General features: G+C 38.1%; 1 protein-coding gene across 2 annotated transcripts in view; it reads left to right on the top strand.

The window, feature by feature from the left end:
• Positions 1-17,355, top strand: part of LOC126470461 (uncharacterized protein DDB_G0271670-like) — a 177,088-nt gene that overhangs the window by 118,127 nt on the left and 41,606 nt on the right. For both annotated transcript variants that reach the window (XM_050098319.1, XM_050098318.1), the window contains exon 6: positions 8,164-8,466. In XM_050098319.1, coding sequence (XP_049954276.1) covers positions 8,164-8,466 — 303 coding nt within the window. The remainder of the gene's footprint in view (positions 1-8,163; positions 8,467-17,355) is intronic.

The raw sequence follows: 17,355 nt of genomic DNA, 5'->3' as shown, positions 1-17,355 counted from the left end.
TGATTGTCGGGGAAGCTAAGAAATTGGCCCATGATACTTTTTTCAGAGTGACATCAAACTTAATTAAAAACATAGCACTTGTCTAGATGTGTGTACATTTATTCCTGGAATACATAAACCAGGAATTCTGAGATGATATTCCAGGAACTCATGCATAGCAGACATTACCTACAGAAATTTTGCATTTACTTTATGTACTATCTACAAAAGATTGTATCCTTTTCACTTACAATATGTGCAACATGCACACATTGAAGACATTGCTGCACATTTAGGACTTTTCCGCTGCTAAATGCTAATGATGATTTATAGAGGCTAGAGGACCTTCCTTTAGCCACATGGAATGGAATTATTTTCAACTTCTTGTAGCCACTCCTGAATCTACTATTCCTAAGAGGAAACACCTGTACCACACTTTTTTCCCATCTGACTGAGGTAATATCATTATCTGGCCAGTGAGATCTCTTGGCCCAACACTGTTTGTGGTTTAGATGATATGTACAAAAGAATGCTTACATGCAATATGAATTGTTGGGTTACATCATGAATACTGGTGCTCTTAAGAATATAAAGATGCACTAAGACAGGCAACTCAAGATACTCTCTTGAGACTACAAGAATATGTTGAAATTGATGGTGGAGCTTATGAAACACTGTTGTGGGTTGTTTGAAATTGGCTGAGGACAGTTGTAAACTTATTGTGCACTGCTGAAAATACAGCATGAGATGTTAGTTTGTGACCTGTCAAACAACCAATAAGTCATGAAAATGAGCGAACGTTAGCTTCTCATAATTATATTAAACAGTTACCGGCATTCATGTCTGAAACCGTTCAAAATATAGCATATGTTTATACGAACATGTAGCTTCAAATGACAATTTCTATCACCTTCTGCAAGCCCTTTCCTCATGCCACACACCATACAGTATACAAGCTATTGTCGAGGTAGGTTCCATAGTGGTAATACACTGAACTCTGACTGTGGAGAAGGGAATTCAGATATCTGTCTGACCATACAGACTTCGGGTTTCCATGGCTTTCTCAAGTCACACGAGACAAATGCTAGGATGGTTCCTTTGAAAATGTTACAAGTGCATGCTGAAAAGTGATGCTTCTGATGTTGTTTGTTTGTTTGTTTGTTTGTGTGTGTGTATGTGTGTGTGTGTGTGTGTGTGTGTGTGTGTGTGTGTGTGTGAAAACTAATAAAGATTTTTCAATAAAAGAAATGTTACTAACATTCTACATCTTTAGTCTTCGTGTCTACATATTTATTTCTCAACATAGTCACCCTGGTGAAGAACATGCTTCTCCCAATGAGAGGCCAGTTTGTTGATATCATTACTGTAGAATGTTTGACTTTGTTGACAGAGCCAGAACCTCACCTCTGCTTGGACCATTTCATCATTAGCAAAGTAAGTCCTCAGAGGTGTTCTTTAAGTTTGAGAAACAGATGAAAATCGGATGGGGCCAAATAGGGACTGTATGGAGGATGATTGATGGCTGTGAACCCAAGGTGTCGGATTGTTGAAGATGTCATAGCACTCTAGTGTGGTCTGGTTTTGTCATTCTGAAGTAGAGGGTGGATGAACTCTTCAAAACTTGATTACAACATCCAGAAGGGATGCAAGAAAGCCATTCATTCTGTATCCAGAACTTTTACAAATATTTCTAGAATGAGATTTTTACTCTGCAGCAGGGTGTGCGCTGATATGAAACTTCCTGGCAGATTAAAACTGTGTGCCGGACCGAGACTCGAACTTGGGACCTTTGCCTTTCACGGGCAAGTGCTCTACCAACTGAACTACCCAAGCACGACTCTCAACTCATCCTCACAGCCTGTGAAAGGCAAAGGTCCCGAGTTCGAGTCTCGGTCCAGCACACAGTTTTAATCTGCCAGGAAGTTTTTTACAAATATCTTTATTAAACTGAGTTTAATGTGCAAATTCACGAGTGGTTCATGTTGTGTGTTTCTAGTGCCACAAACAGAGTTTTGCCTTGAGGCCACTGTTTACAAATGTAGTGATTTCTTTTTTCTCTGTCACAGTTGTCCCATTCACGGAGGAAGCAGCAGAATGTAGTGTATCCATGTTGCATGCCTGTCAGTATCCCAGTGACTTTCAAATATACACAGATGTGCCATCTGAATGTACTGTACTCAATTAACTTCAGTATAGCACTCATCACTGCATATTTTCCTTTGTATTTGTAGGATACGCTATAGTAAGGGGTGGACAAACATTGTCTATGTGGAGGAGCACTGCTTGGAGACTGCATTTGGATGAGTCAATAAACAAGCGCCCATTTGTTGGATTATGTTCATGCCCCAATATCTGAAATAGGCCATTCACATCAAAGCATTATGTGATGTCTTCTTTCTCCACAAAATAGTCTACAAAATGGGTTTGTTGTCTTCTAAAAGAGCAAATTTTTGCACCTTTATTTTACAGATTCTAACCTCGAAGCCTAGAATACGGTAATTCTGATTCCGTTTGAGAGAGTATTAAGTCCCCCATACATTATTGTTAAGCTGTGCCTGTGTGATTTCATGATGTGATGTGAACATGTCATAGATGTAGATGGTTGAAAGTCAAGATCATGATGGTTTGGGGCATTGGAGACATCTTTCTCTGAATCAACAGTATATTTATCTGGAGCTGTAGGCATAGGAAGGTCTTCAGAATGAGGAACTGGTTGCATTGCAGAGTGTAAGTTTGAATACTGAATACAATGTTTGTATTTTGAAGAAAACCCCTCGACATCTGTCAGACAAGTGACAATCTGTTAGGTGATTTGTCAGTTCATACCAAACCATAGGACTACAAAATTCATTCTACTACATTTTCCTTGTAACCAATTTCTCAGATAGATATATAAAGTCCAGGATTTATCATGGTCCCCAACTCTATGTCCAAGGTACAGTTCCTTAGTCTTTCTAACCAACGGTGATGAGAGCTACATTCTTGAGTCTTCAGTGTAAGTTCACCACAGACGCAATGAAATAAGTCTGGCTGATTTTTACATGGAAGAGACTTTATGGTGATGCAATGAACTTAATTTGATCTTGTCCTAAAATCACTCCTCCACTCCACCCTTTTTGTCACTAGAATTTTCCAACTAGCAACACTTCAGTCAGCAACAGAGGAAACATCTGGAAAAAAAATTACGGTTAAAATGCTGACATAGTTGAAAGGTCAGTTTGGCAGTGAATGTTTGTAATAGATTTCCATTGGTAAATGTGTGTAAATCTATACCTTCAGTGGAAAAGTTGAATAGAATCATCCGGTTATTAACAAATTAAATTAAGAAAACACGCAAAGTTATTGATAAAATGGGTAAAACACTAAAAGTGAATTTTTGGGAAAAGGGTGCATAGTAGACAAAAAATAATTACAGATTCATTATTTTCAGCTATACATATAAGATACACATATTTTCATCTAAAAGACATTTTTCGCATTTTTCAGTGTAATTTTTCTGATGGTAAAAAAATGTGATAAGTGAAACAGATTTGTTACGGTACTGTTGTTAGTGAGTTTTGTTTTTTCGTAATCATTCCCTAATGTGCCGATCTTACCTTTTATCCTTAGAATTCCCTCACATTGTGTTACTGTAACACTGTGTAATGTAGCAGATGCAGTATACTGTCTTTTAAGACTGCAGCACTTTATCATGAGAGGAGCAAGTTAATGTCAACAGTATAAGAGAATGCCTACTTTTTGTTCATGGAAATTTTATTGCAGGAACAGTCAGGTCTTATACCGTGGACTGTCTGCATGAAGTAAGAAGAGAAAAAAAATGCTGTATCTGTAAACATTATCCTGTGATAGTACTTGGTACTTGATCTCACCTATGCTTTTTATACAACTCATCTACCAGATCTTGACTTGTAAGATGGACCATCTGGCATATTTGTGTTCGAATCTCACAGTTTGGGACTGTGATTGCTGTGTTCTGAAACCGACTGAATTGGTGACCCCTCACTCACAGCTCCAGGTGTTGGTGGCTTCAGTCACGCAGCTTGAGGCTGTTGCCAGAGGGCATCACTGCGGGGGGAGAAACATGTGGATCCAAGGGACATCCAGCAAATCTCACATGTCCCTCTCCCAGTAGTCTGTTGCTGTGGCTGCCCCAGTTACTGCTCACACTGAAGTTGACCCCCTCACCTGGTTGAGTGAGAGTTCGTTTCAAGGTGTAACAGCAAGCGAAAGACTTTACAGGTGGCTGATCACAAGGCCTACCTGGTTCCTCTGACAGACAGGTTTCAGGTGCTATCTGTGACTGTGTGACTGATAAGTATCTTGAGCCAGATGCAGTAGCTTGTCTAGTTTAAGAGAAAGCCTCCCAGCCTTCAAGATCTGGGTAATCTCAGAGTGTGGGATTATTGATAGTTGGGAGCTCCAGTGTTAGGCGTGCAGTAGGAGTATGGCTGCCAAAGAGGGGAAGAAGTCCAGTGGGCAGTCTGTGTGCATACTGGGGGAGATATCCCAGATGTGAGAAATGGGTGCTTCCTGTGCCACAAAGAACACAGCGTGCAGCAAACTGCAAGTGGTGGCACATGTTGGTACTAATGATCTGTGTCACTTCAGATAGGAAGAGATTCTCTCTGGTTTTGGATGGCTGTTTGAAGTGGTAAAGACAGCCAGTCTTGCTTGAAAGATGAAGGCAGAGCTCACCATCTGTAGCATCATCAACAGGACCGTTTTTGGATTTTTGATACATAGGTGAGTGGAGGGTCTGAATAAGAGGCTCAGAAGGTTCTGCAACCATGTAGGCTGCAGATTCCATAGGGTGGTGGGGTATTGGGTTCCACTCAATAGGTAAGGGGTCCATTACACACAATAGGTGGCTACACAGGTAATGGGGGCTGTGTGGAGTGGACTGGATCGTTTTTTACATTAGAGGACATCGAGAAAAGGAGCAGATGAAACACGGAATGAGGGTAGACCTAGGAACCAATCATAGTTGTGTTGGGAAAGAACCAGACCTCCAAACCCTAATGGAAAGCACTGAAGCTCAAATCATTATGAGTACTGAAAGCTGGCTACAGCTTTTATATAACTTCAGCCAAAATTTTACGAAGGAGTTAATGGTGCTCGGAAAGGATAGATTAAATATAGTTGATGGTGGCATGTTTGTTGCTGTTAAAAGTAATTTATCTTGTAGCTCAATTTTAATTTATAATTGATTCTTTATACCAACATCACCCCCACCTCCTCCCCTCTGCAAGACTCAGATGATACAGTTGCTGAAAAGTTCAAAGAAAACTATAGTCTGATTTCAAATAAATATCTCTCTCATACAATTGTAGTTTGTGCTGACATCAATTTGCCCTTTGTGTGTGGGCTGGTGGTAGCTATAAAATGTTATCCAAAACCGTACTAAATACTTTTACTGAAAATTATTTTGACCAGTCAGTTCAGGAGATCATTCTTAAGTGTAAATGGTCATGAAAACATACTTGACCTCTTAGCAACAAATAATCCCAAGAAAATACGAAGCATTATGATGGATTCAGGGACTAGTGGCCACAAGGACATTTAAGCAACACTGAGGACAGTAACATCCAAATCCACCCAAAATTGATGCTAAATATATTTGTGTAAAAAATCAGAGAAAAATTTGGTTAATGCCTTCCTAAGAGATAGTCTGTATTCATTCTAAACTAACTATGTAAGAGTAGACCAGATGTGGCATAGATTCAAAGAAATATTATTGACAGCAGTTGAAAGGTTTATACCAAATAAATGAACAAGAGACAGAACTGATCTCCCATGGTACACAAAGCAGGTCAGAAACGAAAAAGACATGCCAAATTTAAAACAAAGCAAAATGTGTAAGATTGGTGAAATTTTATGCACGCTCAAAATTGAACCCAGATTTCAATGCAAGATGCCTTTAATAGTTTCCATAGCAGAACTGTCTCAAAATCTGGCAGAAAATCCAGAGAGATTCTGCTCGGATGTGAAGTACACCAACGGCAAGACACAGTCAATATCTTCACAGCGTGATAGCAATGGTAATGTTCCTGAAGACAGTGCCACTAAAACGGAGTTACTAAATACACTGTTCTGACATTCCTTCACCAAAGAAGACAAAGTAAGTATTCCAGAATTCACATCAAGAATTGGTGCGAACATGAGTAACTTCGTAGTAAATAGCCTCATTGTAACGAAGTGACTCAGATCACGTAATAAAGGCAACTCTTCTGGTCCAGATTGTATACCTATTAGATTTCTTTCACAGTTTGCTAATATGATAGCTCCGTAGCTAGCAGTAATGTACATCTGCTCGTTTGACAAAAAATCCATATTCAAAGACTAGAAAGATGTGCGGGTCATACCAATACCCAACAAATAAAATAGGTGTAATCTACTGACTTATGGACCCTATCACTAAAGTCAATCTGCTGTAGGGTTTTAGAATGCATACTAAATTCAAACATTATGAATTACCTTGAAGAAAATGATTTATTGACTGATAACCTCAGAAGTTAAGTCCCATAGTGCTCAGAGCCAAAATGATTTATTGACACATAGCCAGCATGGTCTGAGAAAATACCGTTCTTGTGAAACACATCTAGCTCTTTATTCTCATTACTGTGCTATAGACAGGGGATTTCAAATTCATTCTAGATATCTGGGTTTCCAGAAGGCTTCTGATACTGTTCCTCACTGTCTTTTTGCACTCACTCTTAGAGAGTGGAGTGGTAGAGAAATACTGTTAAAGTGGTTTGTCTTAGTTGTGTAACCTAATTCGTGGTTTCCTATCAGAAAGTTTATAGTAATTGATGGAAAGTCATAGAGTATAATGGAAGTGATATCTGACATTCCCCAGGAAAGTGTTACTGTCCCTCTGCTGTTCCTAATCTATGTAAATGATTTAGCAGACTATCTGAGCAGCCCTCTTAGATTCTTTGCAAATGATGCTGTCATTTACTGTCAAGTAAAGGTATCAGAAGATAAAAACAAATTGGAAAATAATTTTGGTAAAATATCCACCATCCATGTGAATTCCAAACGAATCCAATAAATTTTTGTTGCATGACAAATCACATAAATCTGAAGTCTGTCAAGTCAACTAAATACCTAGGGATAACAATTGTGAGCAACTTAAACTGGAGTGAGCACATAGATAACATTGTGGGGAAGGCACACTATGTTTTATTCGCAGAACACGTAGAACGTGCAACAAATCCACTAAAGAGGCTGCCTACACTGCACTTGCCCATCCTGTTCTAAAGTATTGCTGTGTGGTATGGAAACATTATCTGATAAGATTGATTGAGGACATTGAAAAAGTTCAAAGAAGACCAGTCTGTCTTTTACTATCACAAAATAGGGGAGAGAGTGTCACGAGTATGTTACATGAGTTGGAGTGGCAGTCATTGAAACTAGGGCATTTTTTGGTACAGCGAGATGTTTTTGGGAAATTTCACTCTGCACATGTGCATAGGGAGAGATGATCATTGTAATAAAATATGAAAAATCAGACCATGCCTGGAGAGATTTAAGTGTTGATTTTTTTGCACTCACTCTTAGAGAGTGGAGTGGTAGAGAAATAGTGTTAAAGTGGTTTGATGAACCTTCCGACGGCAGTTAAGTGTGTGTTGCAGCATACTCTGTAGATATAGATGGTAATGTTTGTTGTTTGTGGATTTAGGATGCACAACACTGCACTTATTTATGCCCTTCTACCTTTTAAATGTTGATCTACATCTCATAATGTTCTGCTTTTGGATCATTTTGAGTTTCATATCCAATCCTTTGAAAACGGAAAGCCTTTTTTCCTCCATACCCTTCATGAGGCACCTCACATTCTGAGAAGTTGAGAGTATGTCTGTACGTGACTGTCATTGTTTCCCTCTGTCTGATATTAAAGAACTCAATGTCAGCTGTTAAAACCTTGAAGAAAGTGTACTTACAATGTTAATTTTAATTTGTAAGTTATTATTACGAATTATCATAATAAACCACTTGGAAAACCTACCACTAAAATAGGGACATCTCTTAGCTGCCCTCCCCACTTTTGCAGAATAAGTTTTGCACTGTGTTGAGTAACTGTATGTTAATACAATTCTTTTGTATTTTGTTATTTAACTTTGAAATGATAGAATAAATAAATATATATATATATATATATATATATTTTCCTTTTTGTTCCAGGATGAGAGCACCGGTCGCGGCACAGTGTACTTTGAGGTACACGTTGCTATCAATTTTGTCACATCTTTCATGAACAAGGTTGTCCCACAAGGCCGAGTAAAAATTTTTGGTGAGGCTCTTGCAAGGGCATTAATGAGCAAATATGAAGGGCATTGGTTCCCAGAGAGTCCTCTAAAGGGCTCAGCATATCGTTGTTTTGAATTTGGGGCCTATATTGAGCCTGAGCTGAAATTTGCTGCTAGGCAGGCAGGACTACGTTGTCGAGATGTATTGATATGTGTTCCCTCAGAAATGTCAATTTGGGTAAGTCTTTTGCAGTATTATTAATTTTAATATTAGCTTATGGTGTCTGACTCTTGGTCCAGCACAGTGTTTTAATCTACCAAGAAACTTTTATTACTAATTACTTCTGAAAACTATAATGTATACATACCATAGGAGATGATGAAAATTGTGAAGACATTAAGTATGAGTAAGGGCATTTTAAACGGTAATTCAGATGTTATTATAGCAGGCCAAGCAACTTTTATTGAATGCTGCAGTACCCTTTAAAGTGACACAGATACATGATGCTGGTTTTTAGTGTAGTCACAAAGTCTCTGTAAGCAACAGTCGGAACTTCCTGACAGGTTAAAACTGTGTGCCAGACCGGGATTTGAACCTGAGACCTTTCACTTCATTGGCAAGTGCTTTACTAACTGAGCTACCCAATCATTATTCGTGACCCATCCTCACAGCTTTACTTCCGCCAGTACCTCATCTCCTGCATTTCAAACTTTTCACAGAAAGTTGTCAGGCTGGGTCGTGACTCATGCTCCAGTAGATCAGTTGGTAGGGCACTTGCATGTGAAACACAAAGGTCCCATGTTTCAATCTGCCAGGGAGTTTCATATCGGCACACACTCCAGTTTTGAGTGAAAATTGATTTTGGAAACAGACAGAAAATTCTATCAGTCATTCAATTCTTCAGCGATAAAAATCCATTCCTTGGTTACGGAGCCATTCACATTCTTTCAGCTTGTCAAAAAGATGGAAATCACATACTGCAAGATCTGGACTGTGTGGCAAACCACCATCACTTATGTCTGTGCAGCCTTGGTCAAATTTTTGCCATTTCAGTACAGCTGAACATGTCGTAGCATTTGGTCCACATACTGCCAAAATTTCATGATGAGTCTCTGTGCAGTTTAGACGTTTTGCCCACAAGAATCGTACTGTCCACACTGTGCTGCACCTGTTATCCATGCTGCAACAGGAAACTTGGAACATGTACTCTTCCCTGACAATATACCACCCTTGATGCGCAATGGTCTTAGTGTGGGATGACATGTGTAACTTACTTTGCAAAGTCCCTTGGTAATTAGTTGTGAGAAGAAATAAAGTTGCCTATAAATGGTTTTGGTCATTATTTATATATCGTATTTTGGAAATGTTACTTTATTCTAGCTTTTGTCTATGATTACCAGGTTATTTGAAAATTTAAAGCCGTGAAGGAATTGTCATAGGTTGATCGTAAAATGACAGTAGATGGCTGTATTGTTTTGTTGGTGTACAAATGCAGAGTAACTGTTTGCAGACAGACAGTGTAGGTGCATATAGTGTCAAAGACAGCCAACCTATGCAGTAGTGCTAAAGTATGAAAATGTTTTGTAAAGAACTGTTAAACATGAAATAGTTAGAATGACATGATGAGAATTTCATGTAGTTACATTATTAGTATTAAGAGGAACTTATGCTGTAATATTTTTCTTTGTACCATCTCATGACTATCCACCTGTAAGTGGCACATTTTATGTAACATGCAGTTCGTAAAGATTTTTGGTTGGCTATTATGTATCTATAAATTTTTGGGCTGTTGCTATGGAATCACCTACTTAGTATGTATCCAAATTTGGGGGGGGGGGGGGGCACTCAAATAAGAAAGCTAATTTTACCTATAGTGACTTTTTATATTATTATAGGAACAGAGATTCAGTAAAATCTCTTAATTGATTAGACTGACCAGACAAGCAGAGAAGAAATGATTTACTGTTTTCATTCAACTTAAGTGATCCATAAATGTGTTAATAGATCAAATTTCTGCAAAACTGCTAGATAACTATTTAATTTATAGAAGTATTACAGAAATATCAATGTCACATAGTACACAGTAGAAAAACAGATACCTTGAAAAATTGAAAATTAGGCATTCCAACTTAAAGTGGACCTAATGAGTGATTTCTTAAATCTGTCTTACATAATTGCAAATGCTGTGTGTAAACAGCTTAAGATTCAGATTCCTTCCAAGTAAGCTTTGTTTTAATAAATATTATGTAGTAGCTTAATTTATATAAAAATTTCTTTTGGTCAGTCTTCAACAAAATATAGAACAGCAAATTTATCATCATAATGTAGTCTGCCTTGTACTCAAATTAGCTATAACAACCCTTATTTTATTGCAACATACTACAGTTACTGTGAATAAGGAAATAAAGGACTTAATTATAATCGGTTTATAAGTATGGTGTGACCGTAATGCTCATTACAAAAACATGATAAAAGTTTCTATAAATTCCTAATTTAAAATAACAGGATAATGCATTTTATGGAAGTTAGACTGAACATGTGATATTTAAGAAATTAAACCACAATTACAAAAATATTTAATAATTACTGGGTAATTTGCTGTAATATTCTTTTCTGTACTTAGTGTTAAATGATTTTGTACTGATAGTTACGTGGCATCTGTGTGTGCCTTCCAGGTAAAATATTACATAATCTGAAAATATTACACTGAACTACATAAAAATAATAATTTAAGTAGTTTACTTTAAAAAAATCCAAGCTGCATATTTTCAGAGACATAAGGAAGACGTGATTGAAAAATGTGCAGTGTCTCAGGTTGACTTTGCAGAAAATTATTCAGTGGTGCCACAAGATGAAATCCAACATGCTAATTTGGGTCATAATAAAATTTCGATCTTCACTTGTGATTTATGGTTACATAAAGGTATTTTATGTTACTGTTCGTAAGACCTGTCTCACAATAAGTATTCTGTATGTGCTTTTCTTGATGAAATCATCACAGCTGTAAAGAGGGAAGTGCTTACGGTCAATTGTCTTAAAATTTTTAGTGACAAGTGTGCAGGACAGTTCAAAAATAAATTTGTTCTGTCAAATATTTGCCACTTGAAATGTGATTATGGTGTTGAAGTGGTGTGAATTTTTTTGCCAGCAGCCCCATGGCTGCAGATGAAATTAGTGGCAGTGTAAAGTAGTGTTTGGATGGCTGTGAAATGTAGAAGAATTATTGTTTCATTAGCAGAAGATTTCCATACTAGCATGTTGAGGGTACAGCATCAAAAGTATATACGTTGACAAAGAGAAAGTTCGTCAAAAATCGTGTGCTGCATACCACAAATACAGGTGTACCATCTCTTCAGGCAGGATAACTAGAAGCCTTTGTAATTATCTAAAGTATCTCTGTCAGGAATAAAAAAAAAATTTTTAAAAATATGGTATTTATGATCTGGAAGTTGAGCAACTAAGTGCAAGTAATGTAATTGTTGGTGTATGCCAAACCATGGATAAAGAAAATAATGTGAAAATAATGTTTTTGCAATCTTGTGAAAGTAGTAAAACATTACTTAAACCAAAAGAAAAAAAAATTAAGTGATATAACGAGTAAATTACCTATGCCAAATATTAAAATGAAAGGAGGAAGAATTTTTTATGACTGTGACAAAAACATTGATTTTTCAGAAAAATAGCTTTCATAAAACTGTATTGCTCTCAAAACCTTGAAAATGGTACCTTTGTTTCTTCTAGAGCATTGAATTAATAACGTTAATGTAAAAAATCCTCAGTAGCAGTGTACAATGAAGAAGAGTCAAGCGTTCTGAAGAATGATGTAGTATGTAACACCCGTTACAATCTGCATAACACCTGACACATCAGATTTTTTTAAATATTAAAATTACTTGCTCTGCAATAAAGAGTAAACCTGTTTGTTCTTTACTTGCACCTCAGAATTTTATCATCAAGACTGAAAATCTCACAGAACTTTTTAACTTCTTTATCCTGATGTGGTGGTTTTAGAAGTCCATTTTTAGTAACACCAGTTACACAACTTTATACAGAGAAAAAGACATTATTTTTGCAAAATTATGCACTTCTCACATCAAAACTCAATTACAAACAGCAGTTCTACTGTCTCATACAATTCTTATCAATCATCATCTTTTAAATTTGCTCACAAATGTAACACCCATTGTAATGGAATGTCTAAGGTACTAACAGAAGATTACAGAGTAAAGTGAAGAAATCGTGAGGATCCAGCGAAAGTGTCAATTATGTTGTCGGGGTTCACATTAATATATCGATTAATGGACAGGTGTGCCAGTCCATTCAGCCCATCTTCTTTCATTGTCGAGCGCAAGAAAGTTTTCAGTCGACGCAGACAGCTAAAACTTCGCTCACAACTGTAAGTTGATACAGGAAGGACAGTAAACATCTGAAGCAGTATTTGAATGTTTGGGAAGAAAGTCTCCGAGCACATTTCTAATGCTTCAATTGCATCCTTCGGCTTGTCACTCTGGTCAACATTTTCCAATTTCTTCTTCCATCATTGGAATTCACTTTTTACAATGCTTTCCAAACTTGGGAGATCACTTCAATAGATGCAAATAGTGGACAGTGTATCTGAAAAGTTGACTTAAGAAATTAATTTCACAAGGTGTTGCAGCTTAAGATGTTCATTTTGATGTCTCAAAGAAAGTTCTGTTCATCTACGTCTACATGGATAATCTGCAAATCATATTTAAGTGCCAGGCAGAGAGTTCATCGAACCACTGTCTTAATTCTCTGTTATTCCAATCTCGTATAGTGCACGGAAAGAATGAACACCTATATCTTTCTGTACGAGCTCTGATTTCACTTATTTTATCATGGTGACGGTTTCTCCCTATGTAGGCCAGTGTCAACAAAATATTTTCTTGTTCGGAGGAGAAAGTTGGTTATTGGAATTTCATGAGAAGATTCCGTCGCAATGAAAAACGCCTTTGTTTTAATGATGTCCAGCCTAAATCCTGTATCATTTCAGTGACATTCCCATATTTCGCGGTAATACCAAATGTGCTGCCCTTCTTTGAACTTTTTCGATGTACACCATCAATCCTACCTGGTAAGGATCCCACATCGCGCAGCAGTATTCTAAAAGAGGATGGACAAGCATAGTGCAGGCAGTCTGCTTAGTAGATCTGTTACATTTTCTAAGTACCCTGCCAATAAAACAGTCTTTGGTTAGCCTTCCCCACAACGTTGTATATGTGTTCCTTCCAATTTAAGTTGTTCATAGTTGTAATTCCTAGGTATTTAGTTGAATTTACAGCCTTTAGATTTGACTGATTTATCATATAACTGAAGTTTAATGGATCCCTTTTAGCACTCATGTGGATGACCTCACACTTCTCGTTATTTAGGGTCAGCTGCCAATTTTCGCACCATTCAGATATCTTTTCTAAATCATTTTGCAATTTGTTTTGATCTTGTGATGACTTTATTAGTTGATAAATGACAGTGTCATCTGCAAAAAACCTAAAATGGCTGCTCAGATTGTCTCCCAAATTGTTTCTATATATAAGGAACAGCAAAGGGCCTATAACACTACCTTGGGGAACACCAGAAGTCACTTCTGTTTTACTCGATAACTTTCCATCAATTACTATGAAATGTGAACTCTTTGATGGAAAATCTTGAATCCAGTCACATAACAGAGACTATATTCCATAAGCACGCAATTTCACTACATGCCGCTTGTGTGGTACGGTGTCAAAAGCCTTCCGGAAATCAAGAAATACATAATCAATTTGAGATCCCTTGTCAACAGCACTCTACACTTCATGCAAGTAAAGAGCTAGTTGTGTTTCACAAGAATGATGTTTTCTAAATCCATGTTGATTGTGTGTCAATAGATTGTTTTCTTCGAGGTAATTCATAATGTTCGAACATAATATATGTTCCAAACTCCTGCTGCATATCAACGGATGATATGGGCCTGTAATTTAGTGGATTACTCCTTCTACCTTTCTTGAATATTGGTGTGACCTGTGCAACTTTCCAGTCTTTGGGTATGGATCTTTCGTTGAGCGAACGGTTGTATATGATGGTTAAGTATGTAGCTAGTGCATCAGCATACTCTGAAAGGAACCTAATTGGTATACAGTCTGGACCAGAAGACTTGCTTTTATTAAGTTATTTAAGTTGCTCCACTACTCCAAGGATATTCACTTATACATTACTCATGTTGGCAGCTGTTCTTGGTTCAAATTCTGGAATATTTACTTCGTCTCTTAGTTCACTGTGTAACACCTCAATGTAAGGGATGTAAGTGTTCTCGCAGGGTCGTTGTCTCCCAACCAGATGTGGGAATCGGGTTATTGTGTTCAAATTGGAGCTGTATGTCAGTGTAGAGAATGCAGACGATGTTATTCAAATTATATAAAAAGTTTCATTTGGGTTTAATCATTAAATTAAAAATGCTACAATTGTGTTATACGAAAAAATATGTACTGGGAATCGTTATAAAAAATTTCCTTAAGCAGTTTTTATGGAAACTTGTCATTATGGAAGCCGTTCTCGGGTTGACGAGTTCTTAATATTTACATGGTGTTCTTATATTTGCACAATGGTGTTCTGACAGATGTCTGTAATTTTTGATGTACACCTTTACCAGCAGCTTCTTTTGCAACAGAATACACTTCACACAGAAGGCACCCTCTTTAACAGTGCTGTACGCAAGCCATGGAAACAAATCCAAGCATGAAAGTTGGAAATGCCTGCAAGCTGACGACATTTACTTTGGAACATTTGTAATAGTTCTTCTGGTTTTGAAATAAGTGATCTTTAATAAAAATACAACTGATATTAAATTTGTTGACTTCTTATCTTTTCTTTCTTGATTTGGTTACAGCTGGAAAGTTATATGTCTCGATAGGTTTACAACAGTTTATCAGGAGCTCAGTCTTTACACTGTCGGGGATATTTTGTTTTTCAATGTAGTGGCCTAAATCACTGATGTCCAGGTGTTCCTTTTGTAAAACTCTATACTAGTGGTTGAAGATGGTAATGCTATATTAATCCCTACATTTGGACCTTCAGACTGGAGTTCCATGCTTGTTGCACTTGGTTGGTAGATATAGGGACAGTTAATGCTGTTTGTGGATGATGCTGGAGTATGTGCTCGATTGGAGACAGATCTGTTGATCAAGCAGGCCAGGGAAACTTGCTAACATTCTGTAGATCCTCTGATGTGTTAATTTCAATTTCAGCTGCAACTGCTTGCAGGTCAGTAGCCATGGGGAAAACAGAGGAGTGGTGTGCATTTTTTTACAGACACAGAAACCCCTCTTTTGGTCCTTTCTCCAATCACGTTATCCTCTTGATAGACTGTATAGCCCTGTAGCACAGAGGCATCAAATGCTTTAAAATGCATTTTCTGCAAACAGATGCACACTTGACATTCGTTTGCTATGATTTTCGGTTGCTCCACTTGTGTCCTGAACCCATTAACCTTCCACTGGAGGATGGGAGCCATTTATCAACTTTCACCCTGTCTTTCCACCTGGCTAGGGGAGCCTACCACATGGGAGGGCTCAGTTTTGGGGTGAGTTTTGAGTCTGACATCAAGATCCATTAGCTCTGATGAAGAATCAAGAGAGATGAAGAATCAAGAGAGACATCACAAAGGATGAGTTTGATATCGCCAGACAGTCGATTTCCCGGCTTTGTCAGTGGTTGGCGCTTTGTTTTGGATTACTTGCCCTCTGAGGGCTTTGGGACCACAACCGTGGTTGTGGTGGTAGTTGCACTGGATGGTGGACCAGGCTGAACCTTTGGAGGGGCAGGGAGCTGTGCAACATAAGCAACCACAGCCTTGTCTGAAGTCCTGGGTGGAGGTATGGGCCTCGAAATTACTGCAGCAGAACAAGTGCACTAGCAGATACAGGTACTAGTGCTAACAATGGCAACCTCTGTTTGTTTAGCAGCATCGTTTTTAGGGACTGGCTGATTAAGAGCAAAAGCAAAGGAGGTAGTGAAAGTCGGGCTCCACATGGCCTCATAGATATTTTTTTACCTCTCCATACAAGATACGTTTAGTTGTTTTTATTTCCTTTCTTCAAGGAAGACACTGCAGTCCCCACTCCAGACAGGGTGATCCCAGAGTAGTTGCATACTTCATAGGAGATGAAGAACCAACTCTTTATGGGTGGCCTTCCCACATTTGCCACAAGTGGCTTCTCCCTTACATCTGACAGTAGTGTGCCCAAGTGCTGGCACTTAAAACAGTGCACTGGGTCCGGGAAATAAGGTTGCATGCTGAGGTGAAAGAAATCTGCCTTAACAATCTCTGAAAGTTTCATGCTGTTGAATGTAAGTATAAAAGAGTCAGATTTCACTAGATTTCCATCCGTCCTTTTCATTATATTTTGTACATAATAATTGCTTCTTGAGCCCACTCATTTTTCGTTTCTTCTCTGGGAATGTCAACGAGATCCCTAGAAGTCCCAATACTTTTACTGTAGTTCAAGCTGTTATGCAATTCTGTCTCTCTTGCATAATCCCCAAGACATCTAGCTTTGGAACGTAACTGCTTCCTGGGAACTAGAAGTTTAAGTGCTTGACTGACTTTAAAGAGCCACAAATTCCCTCTAAGCTCTTTTGGATATAGAATGGTGAAACCTTTTCAAAACTATCCTGTTTCCGCTTGCCGATCAAAAACACATTCTGGCCAGCAGCATATGTTTTGTTCCTATAAATACCACCACTCTGAATAAGTCCAGTATCAGGAGGACTGGCTACATGAGCCCTCTTGTTCAACTGGGTGTTGGTACCTACCAGCAGTCCACTCTCTCTCTGCTGGGAGGAGGAAGAGAAAACTGCTAATGATCCATCCCGGTCCCACAAGTAGCTAAGAAAAGAAAAGTCCACCTGGACAGAGCTCCACATTCCTAAGTAAGCCTTATACAGTTGAGGTGCAGCAGGTTCCTCAGAGGTTGCCCGCTAACAACTGTTCCACCTCAACAGCTACGCATCTCATCAGTCTGCAACACACCTTAATATTGAGGTTTTTTTTGAGGTTTGTACCAACCTGAAAACTTTGTTATAGAATAAATTAGAGAAGCTTTCACGCCACATCCATCCATGTGTAATAAA

Source organism: Schistocerca serialis, chromosome 3 (genome assembly GCF_023864345.2).
Source record: "Schistocerca serialis cubense isolate TAMUIC-IGC-003099 chromosome 3, iqSchSeri2.2, whole genome shotgun sequence".
In the NCBI taxonomy this organism is placed as follows: Eukaryota; Metazoa; Arthropoda; class Insecta; order Orthoptera; family Acrididae; genus Schistocerca; species Schistocerca serialis.
Note: the sequence above shows the minus strand (reverse complement) of the source record. Positions and strands in the feature narration are given on the sequence as shown.